The following is a 23,753-nucleotide window of genomic DNA, read 5'->3' on the forward strand; positions in this document are numbered from 1 at the left end:
GCCCACATGACCTTCACAGTGTAATGTCACTGCTCTCTCTCGCTCCTTTTTCATTTTCTGCTGTTTCTATTTTTTCAAAGAAATGCACTTAAAAAAATATTGCAAGGCTAGTGGGCTTTGCTAATTGTGGCTCACAGTTCTGCTAAATTATCAAGAGTCACATGGGATATGCCTGGACAGGCTCAATGTGCTGTCAGAGCCACAGTGTAGGACCCTGCAGCACAGCGTTACCATCCTCGTACCTGGCTTCTGCATTATTCTACTTCAGATTTCTAAACTGCCCCATTTCTCCACTCAAATGTATGAATATTGCAGAGGAAGTGGAGAGGCCATCCTTGAAGCCATTTTACGGCTTCAGGATGGAAGAGATTCTCGCTTTAGTGCAGAAAAATCCTTGATCACCTGAAGATTACAGGAAAGTCATTTATACCTGCTGCTTCCAGATTGTGCCATAAAAGTGTTCCTGGCTGCTGTTGGAGAAAAGAGGAAATGGCCCTACCTAATTTGTTTCCGTCACTATCATTTTGTGATTTTTGTGATAACATTTTTGGTAGGTGATAGGAACTTATTTCCTTTGAGAAGAAGACAAGATCCTCCACTGTAAGCCAAATTAATGGAACCAGCTGTTAAACTAGTGCATGAAAACACAACCAAAACTTCTGAAGCAAATACAGCTTGCCTACGTTGCATAGTTAGTGAGATATTCAGTTTATGCTCCAGTGAGCCATTGCCACAGTCTTAAATCAGAAACCAGGTGATCTGAAGTGCCCAAAACGCCCATTCTGTTTTCCTTGCCGATGATTTCATCTTTCTTAGAATGATACATGTAGCTGAAATTTGAGCAGCCACCTGAAGATTGGTTCTTTCATTTGCAAGACATGAACATCTAGGCTCTAACACAAGAACGGATGCCTATGTAGATCCAGTATCTCTGTGATACATTTACACAAAAGATTCTATGTTTGAGAGGTGGCCTTATGAGTTTGCTTTTCAGTGTCTGTGAATATCAGTGATGATCCCATGGTACAGAAAAAATGTACTTGAGCAATTTTTCATAATGGAAATCAACATTTGTGATTTTTGCCCATGACACGCTGTATATTAATATATATAAACCCCACAGTTAACAAATAGTTATGGTTCAATAATACCCCTGAATTTGCAATTATGATGTGAAATGCACACCATAACTCATGACGTCCGTCATGTTTTGCTGTTGGAACACAGATTGTTTTTTTTCTGTGGCATAGCATGGTGGGTGGCTCCTGGTATGTTGTATGTCTCATCTCATAACTAGGGACATTTTAAGGATTTTCCTACTAAGAATTCTCTGAATCCTGGCTAACCATAAACTGTGTTTTTTTTTTTCAATTAATTTCTGTGTTTTTCATAAGGCACGTCATTCATTTACCATATAGCCATTCAGCTCATGCTGAGCATGTGCTGGAAGCAGCGTCTATGCTCCAAACATGCCATTGGCTAATAGGCTCTTCTACGCAAGGCCGAAAACCGTGCACAGCCAGACCCCCAACTTAGTAGCAAAGACCCACTGCATATGGCTCTAGGACCACCAAACAGGGGCCGCCTTCCTTTTTATTTTCTTTAAAAAAGAATTTTGATACAATCCCAAACCTTGCTGTTGGTTAGTGCATCATTGCAAAAAACACAGTTGATGGACAGAATGCAGAACAATGTCTTACATTCACCCCAGAACAAAGATCTGGGCCTAAATCCATCGTTTTTTTGCACTCCACACCACCCTAGGTCAGACAATGGCTATATGCAAATCAGCCTTGACCCTGTGCCTCATGGGAACAGTCCAGCCCGAACTACCAAGCCATGTCTTTCCTAGACCGGAATCAAGCATCATGGCAGAACTGTGGACCCTTATTTTACCTCTTTGGGGTTTGGAAAACTAGCAAGGTCCAAGAGCCTTCCGCGGGGCGTTTGCTAACTCAGGGGCAGTGTTGGCATTCCTCAGAGCCTCACTGTGATATTGCAAAACCCCCTCTCCATTTTTCTAACCACAGGGATGGTCCCTTTGGGGTCTTCCACCTGAACCAGAAGTCTGAGAATGCTCCCTCTTGTATCTCCTTTAGTTCTTTATTTGCGGATCGAGTGATTGAGCTCTGTGTTCTTTAATGGCAGACATAAAATATTTTACAGAGTTGCAGCCTTCCGGTCCTCTGACCCAAAATGGACACCGGGTGGTCAAAATTACCTAATTCAGTCAGAGGTGGTGACACAGTATGCATTTTGACTTAGGGTTTGCTGACAGGGTCCTCGGACAGCTACAGACCTAATGGTTTTGCCAGTGTTTGTTTTTAATAAAGCATTTTTCACCTGTTTTTGGGAACTTCATCAACCCATGTTCGAAGATGTTAGAACAACATTGAAGGAATTCTGCACACTTGGAAATATTTTGATAGCTCTGCTCATTAAAGGGCTCACAGAGCCAAGCCAGAGCATCGGCTGGGTTTCCCAGTTTATTTGTTGGGTGGGTTGGGCAGGACAAAAGGAAAAAAGGAAGAAGGGAAGATGGAAGGGAAGAAATGAGGCAAAAAGGAAGAAAAGAAAGAAGAAAAGACCAAAGGAAGGAGATAGGAAAGCAAGAAAGATGGAAACAAAGAAAAAAAGGCAAGAAAACGGAAGGAAGGAAAAAAGAAAGTAAAAAGGAAAGAAAGAACAAAGCCTCAAAAAGAAGCAAAAAGGAGACAGTAAAAAGAAAGGAAAGAAAAAGGAAGATAGCAAGACAGAAAGTAAGAAGGAAACAAAGAAGAAAGGAAAGACTACAAGAAAAAAAGAAGGCATAACTTAATACAATAATCCACACAACCTATAAAAGTACGATAAACAAAACTCACTACAACAGCTATTTTCAACACCATTGGCAGGATAACGGAACTGATAAGACCGGACTGTGCCTTTCTTACATAAGGCTCAAATGCAACACTGAAGTGATTATAAAGTAAGAGCAAAAATACTAGAACTGAAGAGAACTAGCTTATGTGTGGATGTGCTCATTGTGAAAGAGCAAAATGCAGTCACTCAAAGTGAAGTTAACCAGTAGCTTAAGTAGGACCAATTGACCCTAGCTGTGTGCTGTAGTGGGCGGAAGAAAAATTTAAATGAAACAGACCAAAGGCTGAAGATAGTTGCCTGAAGATAGCTGGCTGAACATAGTTGCCCCTTTAAGTAAGTTAGGTAAGTAAGTTAAGTAAGATAGTTGCCCCTTTAAGTAAGTAAGTATGTGATACATTCAGTTAAGTAAAGTCAAAAGGTTTAGACTAACGCCAGATCTAATTATTAATATTGGATGGAAGTGTTTTGCAGGCCTTGCGCATCGAAATCTGGACCATAAGCGAACCCCAGAGTTTGCGATCTGAACTAACCTTTTAATTCTTTCAATTGGGGAGCTCAAGGTAGTCTTGCACATTTTCAATTTCTATGGCTAAAATAAATATTCAAAACAACCAAACCTTTGTTCTTCGAATGTTACATGTTGGATCGTATGTCCAGTAAAGCAACAAAGCACAAGTTGCTGCCCCACTTTGTGCTAGTAGCTGTTTATCCAGTATTTGGGTATCTTTCATAGATTCACATGCCTGAATCATTCCCCGTTGTCGGAATAAGAGTCCCCGTTACATAAATAAAGTAATGTTCCATTAGACATATGGAGTAATAGACCAAGGGCCTCACATTAGTAACATATCCATGTCCTTTTGCAAAAAGGCCCAAACTCTAGAGAAGGGCCAATCAACTACCACCACCCTCTGGAACCTTCCTGGAAGGAGCTCTAGCCCCTCAGATTTTCTACCGCATGTTGTACTGAGGGAGTCTCCACTGAGCTCTGCTCAGCTTTCCTTGTTTCTGGATTATTTCTTCAAGATTCCATCTTATGTGTGAAGTTCTCAATATCTTCATGGCAGATACTCCAAAATAAGGCCTTTTTAGCCCCTGTGCTTCCTGTGGTAAAAAAGAGACTTTATGTTGTTGACCAACACAAAGACTGTCTCTATTGTCTTTACCCGGATCACTCCTCAAAGACCTGTAAGGTATGTCGTACCTTTTCTTCAAAGACCCTCAAAGATCGGGAGGGGCGCCTTTAAATTTGGCTGCAGGGACTTAAGGACAAAGACCAAGCCTGGTCTTCTGAGGAGAGTGAAGGCTCCTCCAAAATTTTCAAATTCCTCTCACAAAAGGCCCAGAGTTGGTTCCCCAGGACCTTCATTGCAGCCCCCTCAAAAGAAGACGCACAAAAAGTTGTCAGAGGCGCACCCTAAGGCTTTATCAGTGAAGTTTTCTCCTCAAGAGGTTCTACACACCTTTAAAAAGCCTGTTTCCACCTAGTCGGCGGCTGCCTCGTCGACGGTGGCTTCGACGATGAGAAAATCTCCATCTACAACTCTGGGGGTAACCTTGTGGACGACGACTCTCTACCTCTTTGGCATCTTCAGCATTATCGTCGACACTACGATCGCCGACGAGCGTGTCGACGCTTTCGTCGACGAAGACTGTTCAATCGACGTCGGCGACGAGGGCTCTGCCGACGAGGGCTCCGCCGACGATGACCCAGTTGACAACGGCTCCGTCGACAGGAGCTTTATCGACTTTACCTGCAATTGTGCCTGTTGATGCTTCGCCGTCGACCGGCTATACTGTCGACTGGCTCGTCGACGACAACAGAGTCCAATATACAAAGTGCGTACGTCATCTCAAGATAACAAAACGCACGCTAACACCTGCCCTGACTTCTCCCAGTAGGGTCCAACCATTGCTTCCAGCGCACCTTCTGGAAGAAGAGGAAGATTCAGACAATGGCAGTATGTTCAGAACTGCGACAAGTCCATCTGAACTTCATGTTCCAAGACAGCTCGGACTATGACGACCAAGAACCTGAGGACCACACAGGTTATCCTGAAGACATCCATCCACCTCAACCTCCTATGGTCGGTCTACCTGCGTCTTTGGTTTCCGACCTCCAATTTCTTATTACTGACTATAAGCAGAGATTTCCAACTTCTGCTACGTCTCCTCCTCCTCCAGTTGTCTCTCCCCTGCCAAGGCCACAGCCTCCACCTCTACCTCCACAGCTTGTGCCTGTCACACCACCACCTACACCGTCCACGGATGATGAGGAGGATGACCAACAAGAGTAAGGAGAACTCCATGATTCTCAATCGACACATGATGAGTGGGATGATTGTTATCCCCTGTCCTGCGTCTCCGGTGCCTTCTCAAGCTGAGTCTCCTCCTGAGGATTTCGGGGGGTTCATAACATCCTGGAAAGGGCTGCACAGTGTTTCCAAATCCCTATGCCTTCTCACCAACAAGATTGCTTCCTCTATGATTTTAAAGAACCTTTTAAATAGTCAGTCCGATCTGTGCCTATTATTGACTACATATGGGATCAGTGTGTAAAGATAATGCACTAACCATCATCGGTTCCACCTGTGGTACCTCGGCTGGACAAAAAATACAGAGCTCCGGACACCGCTCCAGCCTGCCCGACTGGACATCCCAAACCTGACTCCTTCTCACCAGGCTGCTCAGCGGAAATCTAAAAACCCTTCCGCTCTGCTGTCCGCTCCTCCAGATAAGGAAGGTAGACGGCTTGATAATATTGGGAAACATTTCTCTTCTATGTCAGCGTTGACCGTGCGTGCATCTAATTCCTTAACACTGTTAGGGTGCTATAACCGACAGATGTGGGCGGACATTGCTCCATACTTCGGTGCTGTGCCGGACGATTCGAGGGAAGAAGCAAAGAAGATCTTGCTGGAGCGCGAACGTTCGATGTACGAAATAAATGATTGTGCTATGGCCTCTACTGGTTTCCGCCAACTGGCTGGCGCTGCTGTACTACGACACCAGGGTTGGCTGAAGGCGACTTCATTCCAGCCGGAAGTACAGACAAAAATTCTTGACATGCCCTATGACGGTCATCTTCTTTTCGGCACACATATTGATGAAGCTCTTCAGGGCATAAAAAAAGGATACCGACCCGGCTAGGGCTTTGGCTACCCTTCAATTTGAAAACCATCCTTTTTGTGGCTCCAGGGGACGAGGACAGTCTTCTACTAGAGGAGACTACCAGCACTATCGATCTTCCTATTCCTCCTCCAACCAACAGTATCGACTGCAATACCAGCAACGTCAACAACAACAATCCTCTTACACTAAATCCACATTTCGAGGGAAAGGAGGGCGTCAGAAAGACTCTGCACGGCGACAATGACTTTCCACTACTGCCGGTCTCCACTTTCTCTCCACCCTCAAGAGTAGGAGGAAGAATTTCCCATTTCCTGCACAGTTGGAAACAGATAACAGACTGTTGGGTTCTTCAACTAGTTCAATTTGGACATTCGCTAGAGTTCATTCAAATTCCTCCCCAAACCCCTCCACGGCCTATGCTTCACAAGAATATGCGCCTTTTAATCCTGAAGCTTTCACTTATGCTCCAGAAAGAGGCTATAGAAAGGGTTCCTCTTCGTTAACGGGGGAAGGGGTTCTACTCCCATTTTTTCCTGGTGTGCAAAAAGGAGAAGAAATGGAGACCAATCATAGACCTGAGAAGTCTCAACAAATTCTTAAAGAAGCATTCGCTTTGCATCGTTACCATCCAAGAAGTGCTGCAACTTCTCAATGCAAACGACTACATGGTGTCTTTGGATCTCCAAGATGCCTATTTCCATATCCCTATCCACCGGAATCACAAAAAGTTTGAGGTTCGCCGTGGCAGGCAGACATTACCAATTCCGTGTCCTGCCCTTCGGACTCAAATCAGCTCCACACATTTTTACGGAATGCCTTTTTCCAGTGGCTGCATATTTCAGGCAACAACACCATCAAGTTTTTCCCTATCTCGACGACTGGCTCGTCAAAGCACCTTCTCTAGAAGGCGCGACCAGGACTTCCGACGCCTGTCTACAGCTTTTCAATCGCTTGGAACTCACTCTCAATCAGGACAAGTCTGTCCTCCAGCCTTCTCAGCAACTAAGCTTCCTGGGTGCTACTCTCGACACAGCCCAGAAGAAAGCTTTTTCATCACAAGAGCGACAGAACAGACTTCTTTACTTAGCGAATCACATAGTATCCAAGAAGTCTCTCTCAGTGCGCCTTTTCAAATCCCCTCTCGGAATGTCTTCCTGCATTCTGCTCATTCCTCATTGTCGCCTCCACAGGTGCCCTCTCCAAGAAGCACTGTCGGCTCAATGGATTCCATGCGAGGGATCATTCGACGATGTCATTTGGGTGACCCCTCAGATGGTCACTGCTCTGCAGTGATGGACTCTCCCACGGAATCTTTCTCAAGGCCTACCTCTCTTACTCCAGCTTCTTCACAGATCATCACAACAGATGCGTCCCTAGAAGGTTGGGGAGCTTTCCTCCAAGAACTCTGGATCAGCAGAAAGTGGTCTACTTCCGAAGGGAAGCTTCACATAAACCTCCTCCAGCTGCGAGCTATCTGGCTCTCCTGGCGTTTCTCCCCAGGATCAAAGATTCTCTTGTGCTGGACAGACAATACCACAACTGCACTACCTGAACAAGCAGGGAGGTACTCGTTCTCTGAGACTCTCTCATGAATCACAAAAGATCTGGAACTGGTTGCTTCATCACTACATCTCCCTTCGACCAGAATATGTTCCAGGAACAGGCAACATGCTTGCCGACTCACTAAGCAGGCAACAAACAACGTGTCGCGAGTGGGAATTGAATCAGCAGACTTTCAACCGCATATTCTCTCAATGGGGCACCCCTCTCTTGGACCTATTGGCTACCAAGCAGAATGCCAAATGCCAAAAGTTCGCAAGCTGGCATCCCCAACGGGGATTTCTAGGAAATGCATTTTCGATCGCATGGTTCAATGTCTTTGCATACACTTTTCCACTGATTTCCCTAATTCCCAGGGTCATCAGGAAGCTGAAAGCTGAACCTTGCACGCTCATCCTGATAGCTCCATCTTCTCTTCCTGGAACCGCCGATCCATTTGAAACCATTTCACTCTCTTCTCACAATGAACGGGCATCAAGTCCAACATCCGGATCCAGCATCTCTCAAATTATCGGCTTGGCTCCTGAGTTCAGAGAATTCCACGACTTAGACATTCCTCCGGACTGCAGGGCAGTTCTGGCTCGGGCTCGAGCCGACCGTACTAACAAAACATATTCCTTGAAATGGAAGAGGTTCTGCATCTGGTGCAAGTCAACAAAGATACACCCTCTTACATCTTCTCCAGAACAAATACTGCCTTACCTTCTCCATCTGGCGAATTCAGGTCTTGCTCAAGCCTCTATTAAAGTTCACCTGGCAGTAATATCCTGTTTCAGGAGATCTTCTGTAGGCCCTGCTCTTTGGTCTAGTAGATTGGTTAAACAATTTCTCAAAGGCCTATTCAGGACATTCCCTCCTGTAAAGTCTCTGCCTCCTACTTGGCAACTCAACACAGTTCTTGCTCATCTTATGAAACATCTTTTCGAGCCGATACACAGAGCTGATATTAAATTCCTCTCCTGGAAAACGGCACTCCTTGTCCTTACCTCTGCAAGGCAAGTAAGTGAGCTTCAAGTATTTTCAATTCATGACCCTTTCCTTCAGTTCAAACATGACAGGGTTATACTGCGAACTAATCCTACGTTTGTGCCTAAGGTCCCGTCAGACTTTCACCTCAATGAGCCTATAGTCTTACGGACCTTTTTTCCAAATCCTCAAACGGCGGAAGAAAGAGCCCTACACTCTCTAGACCTTAAACTTTGCCTTAAATTTTACAAGTATCTCTCGGTGGATCTCTGGGGCTATTACTTTCTGTCCTCAGCAAGCAGGTCAACTCTTGCGTTCCAAGGTTCGAGCCCATTCCACTAAGGCGATTTCTACCTCCATGGCCCTCTGCAGGTGTGCCCATCACGGACATTTGCAGAGTGGCAACATGGAAGACGCCGCATACATTTACCAAGCATTACTGCTTGGATACAGAACTAATGAAGGATGCTGCAGTGGGACAGGTGGTGCTCCATCATCTATTTCATTAGAGGTGAGCCTTCTCTTCATCCCACGATCCTTTGTTCTATACGCATATTTCTCTATTATATACCTTAATGTTTTCTTTCATTGGAATTTGGTACCTTCTATGTTTCACTATTTGGGAATAGTACATAGGAAGATAACTCCAATGTGGCCTAGAGCAAATGGAATGGTAGAAAGATTGATGGCAACAATTAAAAAGGGAGTCCAAAGAGCAAAACTCTCACAGATTTCAGATTTCTATGTATTATCTGGTGAATTTTTATATGCTGTACCATCTGAATTGTGCTTATCATTGCTTACAACTCTGATTTAGGCATGTGAATCTATGAAATATACCCTAATACTGGATAAGAAATGCTTTACTTACCTGTAACTGCAGTTATCCAGTATTAGTATCTTTCATAGATTCACATGCAACCCACCCACCTCCTCTGGAAGGGCTCAACTAGTTCTCTCAGTGGTACACCTGCTTAGCAATGTGCTTACAAAAAGCTGAGGGACTAGAGCTCCTTCCAGGAAGGTTCCAGAAGGTGGTGATAGCTGATTAACTCTTCTCTAGAGTTTGGTCCTTTTTGAAAAAGGACATGGACATGTTACTAATGTGAGGCCTCCCATCCCGATGACGGGGAATAATTCAGGTATGTGAATCTATGAAAGATACTAATACTGGATAACTGCAGTTACAGGTAAGTAACACATTACTACCTAATCAACACGGCCATAACCAGCATGCTAGAAAACAAAGGCAAGCCAGTCTCCTTCGTTTCATCATATGCACATAACCTCCTGCTGGAAACGTTAATTGCAAAGGAAACCGCTTCATAATTAAAAACCTGCCCTCTGGTTTTTTCTTTAGTGTCTTGTGTCCCAATGAATTGCCATGATTTTTTTTTTTAATCCTCTGATTGTATATAGCTGGGACAGACCCACAAGCACCCACAAACGCGGTACGTCGCTGTGGCAAATATCACAGGCATAAATTCAAACTTCAAAGCCTGTATGTACCACAATACAGACCCTTGTGCGCCTCTGTTTGATTGCCAGCACACACGTGTACGCCGGCCTATGAAGGGGAGGGCTCGTCGTCTGGATCCCGCACCCTGAGCTGAGAGCTCATTAGACTTTCGCCTCTGACCTCGGTCGCAGTGCACGCACGACCACACCAAAAAGCACTACGCTAGCTAGTGGTGCGTGCGCTTCAGGCAGCAGTTGCGAGCGAGCTCTTGCACTTTAAAAAATAGGAACGCGTGTGTGCCACGCCGCACTGGTGGCCCGTTGCGGCGGCCTTAATCATTTATTTGGGGACACTGACACTACTGTAATGACTGACAGTGTCAGTGAGTGTCCTCAAATAAATAATAAAGGCCGTTGCAACGGGCCACCAGTGCCGCGCGGCTGCCGCCCCCTAATAGTGCGTTTAAGCCCTCACAAAGCGGCTAAGAAATACATAACATTCTTTTTTCATCAATCCCAATGCATTTCGGGTTACGTAGAACCCTTCGTCAGGGGAAAGCGTTAGAGAGTGGAGGCTTCACATTCAATGTCGCCACTGAAAATTAAAAACACAACAACATGCAGTAAAAATACTGCTCGGCTATTAGGATTTGCACCCCAAGTTGTGCACTGAAATAAAGAGTGTTGGGGATAGGCCAATATAACTGCTAAAGGAAATATGCTTCAGAGTAAGCAAAATGAAAAAAAGTTAAAGGTCCGATCACCATAGAGTGAAAATAAAGTGATAGCGCCTAGCTGGTACCTTGCAAAAAGTGCTGATCGGGACAAATGGCCTGGTACTGAGGGTTTCAGTGCAGTGCACTAATGTCTGTAAATAAAATGATGCAATAATGTATTACAAAGGAAACTGTCCTGTGACAGTAGTGAGAAGGCAGGAACCGTGAATAAAACGTAACTTCACTATGCTGGCTTACCGGAAATTAAATCATGTAAGCACTGTCAGTGTGCTGCTAATCCGGGATAATAGAGAGAAGGAAATCCCTCCGTGTAGCTCAGCGGCGGGTCTCGGTGCTAAAAAGATAAATAATGGGGAGTAGAGTTAGACTCCTCCAATTGTCGATGTTTTACTGTAGACTAGCGTCTAAAAAAGAGTAAAGAGCGGAATAAACGTACCGAAGGCTTCCAGGGTTCTCAGTCCGTAAACTGCTTCAAACGCAATGAGTGGAAAACGATCCAGAGTTCAATGCGCGACCGGGGAGGTCCTATACAAAAGGCAGTGGGAGGTCTAAGGTGCGTGAAAATAGACCCGAATGGGAAAAACGATGTGGAAAACGGGATGGAGCAGTGTCCCCAATGATCAGGAAATGGAAGGAAGGATCGAGTATAAGAAAGATAAAATTGATTATAGAAATGGAATGTAAGAGGTGAGACAAAGACAACATGTAATGTGTGGTGTTTAAGAAGATAAATAAAAAGAATATAAAACGAAAATAATTTTAGAGAAAAACATTTTTTTAAAAAGAAAAAGAAAAATGAAACGCTTGTGAAGAGGCAACAAGAGTGAAAAACAAGATAAGAAATGGGTGCAGATCCTGTACAATATAGAACTATAAGGGCTACTTTATAAGAAACACAGCATCTCATAATGGTCATTGAGCCCATTTGGGGCTAGCGTTCTCAGTGTTTTTATCCAATGTGTTTCCCTCCGAGCTAATGATGTGTTGATGTCAGTACCTGACACCTTTTTGACTCTTTCTAAGATGGTAAATCGTAATTGGGGTATAGTATGACCCGCTGTCTCCCAGTGTGTTGCCAGTGGGGATGTAGTGTTTCTGTTCCGAATCCGGCTTTTATGCTCTATAATGCGAGTTTTTATCTTTCTGCTTGTTCTGCCTACGTACACTAGGCCACATGGGCATTTAATTGCGTATATCACTTCTTCAGTGTTGCAATTTGACGTGTGATGAAGTTTTAGTTTGGTGCCCTAATAGCCGAGCAGTATTTTTACTGCATGTTGTTGTGTTTTTAATTTTCAGTGGCGACATTGAATGTGAAGACTCCACTCTCTAACGCTTTCCCCTGACGAAGGGTTCTACGTAACCCGAAATGCATTGGGATTGATGAAAAAAGAATGTTATGTATTTCTTAGCCGCTTTGTGAGGGCTTAAACGCATTGTTGATTTGATATTATTTTGACAATTGATACGAACAGTTTGCATACATACATATGCTAATAATGTTTTTGAGTTGTGATTTGTATAATGCTATAACAGTAAAAAACATGTGATGAAACATATAATTGATGGCCTCAGAGCATTTTATAAGAATCTTAAACTGTCATTGATAACCCTGATTTAGACATTATTGTCTTTGAGCTGTGCATTCCCCCAACTGTGGGTTCTCCCACAGTCCGTTTTGATGTTCTAACTGGGGAATTAGGGTCATTTCCCCACCGGGAATTGCACGCACATTCTTTACAAACCCACCAAATATCTCAGAAGAAATTAGAAACCCACTAACAGTCTACATATAGGTGTGCACCTGCACCCCCCTATCAGTGCCCCCTAATAGTGCCATCTGGGGCGTACCGCTCACCCCCCCTAGCTACGCCGCTGCCTTCACCAACTAGTGAAACCTACAGATTTGGCAACTCACCCCACAGCTTATCAGACACATCTGGACCTGTGGACGAACAGAAGAGAACTGGGCCTGCTGTCTGTGACCTGTTGTGGCAGACTAGTGGACTGCAGAGGTCAGTTGGCTGACTTACTATGTGGCTAAAGGGGCACAGCAAGCTGTAAGAGGCCTTTTTCTTTGTGTGATCTGCTGACGAGTAGGAACTGGGCCCTGTTAGTTGCCTTTGCTGAAGTGAGGCCTGGTCCCTAAGTTCTGTCCTTGCTAGTTCCTGGGACCCTTAGGCAAGACCAGGTGGAACTGCCCCAGAAAGTCTAAACAGTTTGGTCTTAGTACATTTTTGGACCTCCAAGATGGGACATCATGGGGACATCATGCAAAGGTATCCGACTTTGAAAGGACTTCATCTAATAGAGCTTTCAGGCTTGCTCCTCTGGAAAATTTTGAGCCCCAAAAAAGAGACCAAGCCTGAAGGTAGAAATCTTGGCTGGGCAAAGGTGCTACAAGATGACTTCAGTGGGTGAGAAATTTGAACTTTACCTGCCTTGATCTTTTCCCACCAAAACCAATTTCTTTAGTGGGATCTCGTCCAAATGCAAGCCCAGCATCAGGAAGATTTCTCTGAATACAGCCTGCAACCTTGTTTCTCTGGAGGATTTAGACTTTCATTTCAGCGACTAAGCGGATGGGTTACTCCAATCACAACGGTGACGGATATCCTGTACTCCGAAATATAAATCCCCTATGACATTATGAGATTTATATTTCGGTGGACGGGATATCCATCACCGTTGTGACAGAGTAACCCCTCTGCCGAAATCTAAATCAGGCCCTAAATCAGAAGGTGATGTCTTTGACCGGAAAGACCCTCTTGGTATTTCTGTCTCCATTGGGATCAGCCTGAAATTGCATCTAGGTCCTGGTCAACCTCAAGCCGTGACGTTTAGTTGGAGCTTTTTGACCTAAAACTTGAAAAATGAATCGCTGGTCCACCTTATTGGATTTCAGTACATTTGGTGTCATATTTCTTCTTAAAATCTTCACTGTTTAGAAATAGGTTGTGGGATTTTTGAGTTGTGTTTTGAGTTTTTATTACTTTTGGTTCAGCGAAAAACTTTACACTCATTTTCTTAGATTAAGCTTGTTTTCTCTGTGCCATATCTACCAAGGGTTGAACCCAAGTTTATTTACTGAACATGTGTGTTGGACCTAATAAGATTTCAGACTTATTACATGGGATGGACTTGCACCCTCTCCAAACTAGTAACTCATTTTCTTACACCCCCTTCTGTAGAGTAACTTTCTAGTTGTTATTAAGGTCCTAAGTTACATTTTACACACTGTCACTGATCTCAATCTATTATGGGCGCTCTGCATTTAAGGGTGCAGATACCGAAAGTAAGCAACTTGTTCATTATTAGGTGGATTGTCCAGACCTTTCAGTTGTTACTCTTTAGTTAACAAGACACTTGAAGGTAACCCAAAGGCTTGTTCAACAAAACAAATAGAGCAAAACATTAGGTGTAATGGAGAAAGTTGGCATTAAGGACATCTGCATAGCTTCTATGTGGTCATCCAATGGTACATTTATCAGGTACAGTTTAGTTGTTTAACCTCAAAATGAGGCTTAGGTAGATCAGAGAATATGGAAACTATTGTTGAGCATGTCTCTTCTTCATACTCTTTTCTAAAGGGGTTGAATCCTGCACTTAACCTATGCATAGCATTTTACTCTGAATTGGTTGTCTGTTAAGAAACCTCTTTCTTACTTGTAACAAAAGTTTTGCAGATTTACTTGCCGCCCTGCTACTTCTTCGTTTGGTGTTTAAATCTAAAGGAAAAGATTAGATAGAATTTAAAGTTTTGTATTAAGGCATTCTGGGGTAAGAGTTGACATCTGAGTTGTACTGTCTGCGTGTGGTCGACACCCAAAGATGAAACTTTTTTTTTTTTTGCTTATACTTCCTGACCTAGACACTGTATTGTGGAAAAAAGCATAGCATTTGAATATAGAAGAGCTTCAAGCTTTAAAGCTATTGTTATTGTTTTTTGCTTATACTTCCGGACCTAGACACTGTATTGTGGAAAAAAGCATAGCATTTGAAGATAGAAGAGCTTCAAGCTTTAAAGCTATTGTTACTGATAACTAACTGGTTCATATCCGCCACACCTTGTGGATTTCCAGTGTCTAATGTATCCTTCTTCCTAAACGTTGGCTCTAGTTCCCTTAATGGAGTCGACTTTACAAAGTGTTTGCAGAAGACTTCACAGTTTTAGAATACTTCACTTACTCTCGCCTAAGGTCAGTTTTCTGGGATGGACATATTATTTTGCCTACAACCAAATGTGTTAGGGTTGAGTTAATTAGCAGTGTAAAATTTTTGTTTTCCAAGAATATTTGGATTCCACAAGATGGGTAAAGTTTCTTTTAAATGAATAACCAGGTTTGACTATATAACAAAGTTTCTATTAATTTCATACCTTATTCTACAACCACTGCGTCAAATATTAAGATGTTTTTTCATGTGTTCCCTGGGACACTAAGCCCAGTCCTGTGAACTGGTCGTCTAGTACTCCGTAAGAGAGAGGTTCATGGTTAACAAACTTTGACCCCGAGAGTCACGCTGCTCACCGAGTGTCATTTTCTCCTACCAGATTTATTGGTTGTTTTGTTTGTAGACAACACTGAATTCTGTATTGTGACATCCTTGGAGCCTGCAATTCCCACGTATTGTTTGTCAAGTCCTCATTTATTGATGAAAATGTTTGTCGCTCACGATTTGCACTAAGAACCTGATAACTTTTGAGCCCAGACAGATCATCAGTTTTTTCCCCAGTCTGTAATTGTTGTATATATTTGCAGTGCACCCTGTGCCCCTGACATCCACTGAACCTTGTCTATGCACCAGTGGTCTCCTTTTCCAATCCCCATTATTTGTTGTTGAAACACTGTGGTCCTGATGTCCTCTGAGCCTGACCATGTTTGCAGTGGTCTTGTCCAGGTCCTTATTATTTAACACATTTGGACATATGATGTGCCCCTGATGTCCTCTGAGTGCTGCCTACTTATTAGTTGTTTTCCTCAGTACACATTGTTTGACATGTTTGCTACTGACCTTGTGATACTCACATTCTCTGAACATGGCCTACTTACCTGTTGCCTTCTTTTGCATTTCCCAGTTTGTGATATTTGTAGTTCATGCTCCGGGATATTAAGACCCTCGTAATCTTTTCTGCTCATTGGTTACCCTTTTCTATAATTTCTGATGTTTGATATAAATGATAACATCCTTTCCCATGACCTTCTCCTCCATGATCACTTGGTGCCTTATTAATTCCCCAATGAGTGAGATGATTACTAGCACATGAGTGCTATGAAAGTGATGTTTTATTTGCATACTCTGCTCACTAGTTGTCTTCTCTGGCCTTCTTGCAGGTGAAAAGTTCTTTAACATAGACAGTGGACGGGATGCCCCACTCCATGCACCTCCGTCAGAGCACTACACCATTGTCTTCAACACCTTTGTTCTTATGCAGCTCTTCAATGAGATCAATGCTCGAAAGATCCATGGGGAGCGCAACGTTTTCGAAAGCATCTTCCGCAACCCCATTTTCTGCACTGTGGTGCTGGGGACCTTTGCCAGTCAGGTATGGACTTGTGGACTGTGGGATGGCTCTCACATTTCAATGGCTATACTCATTCTGTATTGCATAAAATGTGGGATGAGATGTTTGATTTAGTGCTTTCCCCTCCGAAAATCTGACTACTCCATCTTGAAATAATGGCTCTCTTTTAGTATTCTCAGTAGTATTGTATACTGGGTACCTATTAATCTCTGCGTAAGGGCCTACTGAAGAGCACCTATTAAAGAGAAAACACTGTTTCTGGAAATACCCCTGTTTGCATCATGTGCTGGTATAAATTCTGCCCCTTAGTGCTGGGGGCTGACTATGTAAGGTGCTTTTCTTTGAAGTAAAGTTTTCAGGTGACTTGAAATACCTGACCTGACAGACTCCACCACAGATTATTTTTCCCCCCACAATCAGATTTAGATGTATGTCAGGCTGCTCCTGGACCATTGTGCTACAGTTCTTCAAATTCAATATCAGGACACTTGAAAGTTAACCTCTACACACAGAATTTTCCTGCGAGTGTTGGCCACTTCAGCAGCACTCCAGAACCAAAGATCTAGGAGCTCAGAGACGGGTCATAGAAGAATGGCTTGTGTGGGAGAAGGTATGGAAAAGAAGCCATTTACATTATGCTGTAATTGCATTAAAAAGTTCTATAGGTTGGCCCAGTATCGGGTTTGTGAACTCTTGTCTACTGAAGGACCACTGTGAAGTCCTCCTGTCTGACCTCCAAAGCCTTCTGGTAAAAAAAAGGCCATATGTCACTGTAGCGCTGGACTGGTGGCACTTAAAATGCAGCACCAGGCTCTCCTAAAGGTTGGGTCATCCTTACAACACAAGTTTGTTTTCTGCCTTAATGTCTCTCTCCTTTTTAGGTCAATTAAGCTATTGCTTTGACAAGTTGTTGCACCAAAGATATTGTGCCGCATAACTAAATACTTATAAGGCCCCAAAAGCGAGGCCTTTTGGCTATGCCAGTGCTTGTTTTCCAGTGCTCTGCACCAGCACTTAATTGTCTTCACCACACTTATGACACTCTGCCACATGGTGGCGCTGCTCATCTAATTTAGATATGAGCACAATAATAGTTGTTTATGAATACAATATACATAAAAAAATACTTACACCTTCCTCCCCAGCCATTCCTTTAGCTTTTGGGGACCTGGAATAAGTTGAACTTTCGCACTTGCATGCGATAGAGATGGTTAGTAGTTGTTTTGGTACCGTCATTGGTAGCGATGAAGGGCCAATGGGTGGTGTAACCTGCAGTGGCCTTCTGGTCAGGTAGCTGGCACTTACTATTTTACAAATTAAGCACTGTGTGTAACGTAGCTTTAAAACTAGTTGGCAGGATCTTAGTGTTTTTTCCCCGTTTACTTTAAGCCATGTTGCACACCAGCCCGCGCTGCAGTGAAACGACTTAAAGTTAACAAACGCTCTATGAAGCAGCGTCATATCGCTTTCTTTATTACTTCAAGCTATGTTGCACGGCAGACCGAGCATTGAAAAGGTTTATAATATCACACTGCTGTGTGCTACATACCGTACAACTCAGGCAGAAACTAGAGAGGACAAGGAGTGTTCAGATGGGGCATTGAGCAGATTGGACAATTGTGTGAACTAAGGGGTCAGGGAGCACAGAGGGCTGTGTGTGAGCAGAGTGTGCGTGCGTGCGTGTTCAGAAGAGGCAGGAGCAGAGATTTGACATAGAAATGAGTCACAAATGGATAATAAGTCTGCCTTCCTTTCCTTCTCCCTGGCAATGTGTCCCCTTTATTATTCAAAATTGGTCCTGTGACCAGGGCCCACCAATAATTTTGTTAACTTGGCTCCATCAACAGAGGGCTAAGGAGCCTGTTTTCGAGAAGGGTGGTACATTTTAATTGGGCACTTTTAAATTCCTTCACAAGAGTAATTTTCCTGCTAGAAAAAATTACCACTGGATGATTATAACCTAAGCACATCCAGATTAAACAGTTATGCTCGCTGATGCTGAACCTTGGAAAATGTGCAAAAACAAAAAAGGGTTAAAGTAAACAAACGGGACGGTGCTGCCATCTGTAAACCAATTGCTTAAGGTTTATAGTCTGTGGTTTAGCGACTTGGTGAGAAAGGATGTGAAACTTTTAAAATAAATAAAGAATTGAAGTTCTCAAATGCTTTCACGTTTTTTATATTATTTTTAAATGCATTGTGTTTTAAATCAGTGGTGCCAAAAAACATTCTTCTAGAAGAGTAACGATTACGAAATGCGATATTGAGTCCGGAAGCCAATCGCGCACGGCCACGCTAATTAGAAAATAATGACCCCTGCGCACCGCTACTCGCTCCGGCAAGGTGGATGCCGCCACAAGCACAAGTGTTAGAAAAGTGCAGACCAATCCCAAAAGGTCATCTTCTAGAGCAGCGCGCATCGACCTAAAAAATGGGCTATACATCTGGTTCCCAGATCTCAAATATTGGAGGGTTTTGCTCTTGTTTTTTTTCTGATAAGGAAGAAATCAAGTGAGTGGAGGCTGATTTCAGGCCTATTGCAGTTAATCAAGTTTCTCAAGAAACAATAATTTCACCTGCTTTCTCTGTGGGAAATCCTACAGTTTAAAGGATGGAGATTTCATCCACCCCAAACATCGAGAATATTTTAGTTTCGATCTGGCCAGTCGCCATTATCAATTCAAAATGCTCCCACTAAGCCTAGAATCTGCCCAATAATGTTTGCTTAGTGTTTGACTCTGGTGGCAGATTTTCTGCTGCCAAAATCCTATCAAAGCTTAAAGGCATCTCTTCAGAAGATTAGGACTTTACCTCAAGAAAGAGAAATCTTCTCTAAAATCTTGGAAGAAAATTCAGTTTTTGGAAGCTATTCTGGATACGATTGCTTACAAAACCTACCCTTGCAAAGATATAGTTTGGTGGCAACTCGATATAACCATCCAGCTACAAACAAAGCAGCCCATTGCAGTACACCTGTTCAAATCACTGCTGGGGATGTCCTCATCCTACACCACATGAATCAAATTTTGCTGTCTCGCATGCGGCCTTTCCAAAAGTAAATTTTCTGTCAGTGGGCTCAAAGTAAAGGCTCATTCAACGATCTGGTCAGAGTGACATCAAGAAGGAAGCCGTGACATAATGGACACACAAAAAGTACACTGCTATTGGTCTCAGCATTTTTACAAGGGAGATGCAAAATCGTAATGACAACATACCCCTCCTTGGAAGGAGCTGCCACACTTGTACTGGAGTTGGCAACCAATGGAAGATAGACAGCAGATGAGAGAGACAACTCCACATACAAATATTAGAACTGAGGTCATTGAAAGTGGGTCTACGTTGCTGCTCAGAATCAAAGGATCATCAGTCCTCCTATGTACTGACAGTACTATCCATGTTCTGTATTAACAAGCAAGGAGAACAGGATCTCACGTTCTATCAGAAAAAGTTCAGAAATATTGGAACAGGTCAGATCTCGGTTACAGCAGAAAATGTGCTAGGGATAAGCGACTGGATGAACATTCTCTGCACAACCTCCGTAGAGTGTCAGAGTTGGGAATGAAATCAAAGCCAACTGAACAAATCTTCGACTGTTGAGCAAACAAATCTTGATCTGTTTGCTACCATTGTGTACCACAAATGGTAGTAATAGGCCAGAAGGAATGTTTTTTCTGGATCATGGAAGAATGTGTTTTCAATAGTAGGTTCATGGACCTTTGCTTATGGTTTTCCTTCACTTCCCCTCATCAAAAGGGTGCTGAACAAGATGAAATGAACGAAAATAATAAAATAATTTATAAACCGCACTTATACCCAAGGGTGTCTTGACGCTGAAAAAAACAAAAGAATAGAAACCGTGTGGCGGCAGAGAAACCATTAGAAATACAGATAAACCAATTAAAGTGCAAATATCAACGTTTTAAGGGTATTTTAAAATAGAGTATGACTGACTTGAGACTTGATTTGTAATGGAAAAGAAGAAGTTTTTTACCTTTGGTAATGCCTTCTCTTGTAAGCAGATTCCTCAGCTTAGAATTATCCCCAGGAGACAGATTGGATCAGAATTTGTTTTTGAGCAGTGTCCCTTCGCACATTAAGTAGCTCCATTCGACTCTACATGGCGTCGTCCGCGCTGGAAGTAATGTGTGCAGTGCCAATATAGGCGCCCCCCAGCGCGCTGACAGTAGTTTCATTTTGTGACTGTCCACAGCAGGAGCACTGAGCCATGAAGAACACAGAACCCTGGTGTGGCAGACTAGGGTCCTGAAAGGGGTCGGCCTTGTCCCTAGAAATTGGTTTTCAAATCGAAGAGTATAGGTTGGTCAGTAAGGAATCTGTAGCTAGATAGTATCTACCAGATGAGACGTTACTAAAGGTAAGCAACTTGTTCATCTGATGGACTTCTAGCCACAGATTCCTTACCTTAGAATAGATATCCAATCAATACCTTCCCAGAGGTGGGTCTTCTAAACTGATTCACACTAGAAAGTCCTGCAGAACCGAATAAGCAAAGCGCCCATCCTGACGCCCCTGTCCAGGCAGTAATGCTTGGTGAATGTGTCCAGAGAAGTCCACGTTGCTGCCTGGCAGACACCTAGGACCGAACTCCGCGTTACTGCCTGGTAGATGCCCAGGACGAACTCCGCGTGCGAACGCAGTGGTTGCAGCCTTCGCTCTGGTGGAATGAGCATGCAAACCCTCAGTTGTTGCTTCTTGGCCAGTGCTTCACAGATCTTAATGCAGAGCACGATCTATGTGGAGATGTTCAGCTTCTGCACGGCCTTTCCCTTCTTCGCTCCGAAATAACCCATGGATAGTCGGTCGCCCACCTGGAACTCTCTCATGCCGCCAAAGGCAGAACGACAATGCTGTTTTGGGGTCCACTCAGTAAAGTTTCTCCTCTTCTTTAGAGGGATGTGGCGGAGCGTAAAAAGTAGACAGGGTGATGTACTGGCCTACATGAAAAGGAGTAACCACTTTGGCAAAAAGGCAGCTCTACTGTGAAGAACCATCTTGTCTGGGTGGATGCTCAGGTGGGAAGGCTTGGATGACAAAGCCTGAAGCTCACTGACCTTCTGGGCAGATGCTATTACCACCAAGAAGACCTTCTTGATGGTAAGAATCCTGAGAGGACAGGGCTCGTATTAAGAATGTCGGGACTATATTAAGGTCCCACTGAGGCATGCTGCATGGGGAAGGAGGAAACATATGGTGCATACCTTTGAAGAACCGATGTACAATAGGGGATTGGAAGAGGAATGGCTGGTCAGGCAACCGCAGAAAGGCTGAGATAGCAGAAGATAGCACTTTAAGGTGCCCAGAGCAGAGCCCTGTTGGGCAAGGGAAAGGATAAAGTGAAGGACCTGAGAGAGGGGAGCAGAAAAAGGGTCAGCCTGTTTCTCTGCACTCAATGCCACAAACTTGCCCAAAGTCGGGAATATACATTTATATTTCGAAAGCTACCACTGCCAACTGTAACCTTCAATCTCCACGCAAGAAGGCCAAGTGTTGACAGATTTGAGTGGAGAACCCCGAACTGTTGGTGCTACAGAAAATCCTCCCAAAGGAGCCATTGGTGGACCGATGGGCATGCTCAACAGCTCGGGGTACCAAACCTTCAGAGCCTAGGCCGGAGCCAGAAGGATGACTTGGGTCCAATTCTTCCTGATATTCTTGAGAAGTCTGGGCAGGACTGATATGGGCGGAAAGGTGTACAGAAGGCCTGAGCTCCACTCAATGCGAAAAGCATTTCAAAACGAGATCTGCCCTTTTCACTCTAGCTCGCAGAACTGTTGACATTGTGCTTTTCGTGGAGGCGAACCGATCCAGCCAAGGCTCTCCCCACTGCTGAAATACTTTGCACCATCTCCAGATTGAGACGCCATTCGTGAGCTGCAAGGCATCTTCGGTTGCGTTTGTTCGCCCAGGCGTTCAGAGAGCCCTCCAGGTGTTGAACCACCAGGGATATGCCCTGCTGTTCCAGCCAGGTCCAGAATCTCAGGGCCTCTTGGCTAAGGGACCACGACCCCACCCACCCTGTTTGTTGCAATACCACTTGGCGGTGGTGTTGCCCATGAACACTTTAGCCTTCTTTTGATAGAGGGTAGGAATGCTTTTAATGCCAGCCGAATCACCCATAGCTCCATAAGGTTGATATAGAGTCCAGAATCTGCCAGACACCAGAGGCCTCTTCTCCATTCCCGAAGCTCGAGGGAATGCTGGATTGTAGTTTAGAGGTGTATAAGGTTAGGGAAGTATAGTCCACCCCGGTGTTTTGGACACCTCCTCCCATAATTTTAACAATGTTCTGGTCAGTTTGCTAAGATAAGCGTTGGGGTGGGGGGGAGGGGGGGGGGGGGGGTTCTGCTTTCGATTTCCAGAGCGCAACTTGAATCAACCTCCCCACAATCACCCTGTCCATGTGGAGCCAGTGTTTATCTGATTCACAAAGGGACCATTCGAAGAGAACACGTAGTTGTGCAGCCTTGTAGTAGAAGAAGATCTGGGAGAGCAAGACCACCAGACTCCTTTGGCAGTCGTAATACTTTCAATGGAAGACTAACTCTACTATTCTGCCTAATGAAGCATATAATCTGTGTGTGCAGTGTTGGAAAGAAGTCTCTCTAGATCTATAGGGAGACTATGAGCTAGGTATAACACCCTATGGAGCACTGACATTTTCACAGCATGTATCCTCCCCAACCAAGGAAGATACATGAAGCCCATCTTATCAAATCTGTCTGGTTGTGATAGGAGGGGAGGGAAATGTGCTCAGTAGAGATCAACAGCGCGTGGTCTTATCTTAAAGCACAGGTAGGTGATATCCTTTATTGGCCCAGAGGAAAGGCGTTGTGGCTGGTAGCATCTCTATGTCTATTACAGGCAGTTTTCAAATTAATTATATAGATTTAATCTAAGTAATTTTGAACCCTGCTACATCCTTGATACCATGCAGTTCCTCCTGCAGCACTACTGAGTGGCCCAGATTAGTAAGTGTTAAAAGTATATTGGCCGCCAATAGTGAAATCTTATGTTCCACAGAGCCAAATGAAATTCACTGGATTTTGGGTGCGGCTCTAATGTGTGCCGCACAGGGTTCAATATTGAGTGCAAATAATAATGGGGATAAGGAGCATCCCTGTCATGTCCTGCACTCCAGTTGAAAGAGGTGAGACCCCACCCCATTTACCATAACTCTAGTTTTAGGCGTTTCATAGTGTGCAAGTATCATTGTTATAAATTGGTCACAAAAGCTGTAGCGCTTAAGCTTGTGGAATAAGAAGAACCAATCCACCCAATGAAATTCCTTCTCGAAGCACAGACTTAATAAGACTCTGGGTATTTCTTATTTGTGGGCTTTTTCTATCGGGTGGATCACCCATCTCAAATTATCATGCGTCTGCCGTCCTTTGAATAAGTTTAAGAGTGCAGTGCAACGCATGGTACTTGTTTCCAAATTCTCTACAGCGAGTGCAGCGTACAAAAAGATCATATGGAAGCATTGGCCAATATTG

The 23,753-nt window shown here is 43.9% G+C and overlaps 1 protein-coding gene across 7 annotated transcripts in view; it reads left to right on the forward strand.

Moving 5' to 3' along the window:
- Window positions 1-23,753, forward strand: part of ATP2B4 (ATPase plasma membrane Ca2+ transporting 4) — a 780,797-nt gene that overhangs the window by 673,866 nt on the left and 83,178 nt on the right. For all 7 annotated transcript variants that reach the window (XM_086923502.1, XM_086923496.1, XM_086923498.1 and 4 more), the window contains one exon: window positions 16,049-16,260. In XM_086923502.1, coding sequence (XP_086779628.1) covers window positions 16,049-16,260 — 212 coding nt within the window. The remainder of the gene's footprint in view (window positions 1-16,048; window positions 16,261-23,753) is intronic.

Source organism: Lissotriton vulgaris, chromosome 5 (assembly GCF_964263255.1).
Source record: "Lissotriton vulgaris chromosome 5, aLisVul1.2, whole genome shotgun sequence".
Lineage (NCBI taxonomy): Eukaryota > Metazoa > Chordata > Amphibia > Caudata > Salamandridae > Lissotriton > Lissotriton vulgaris.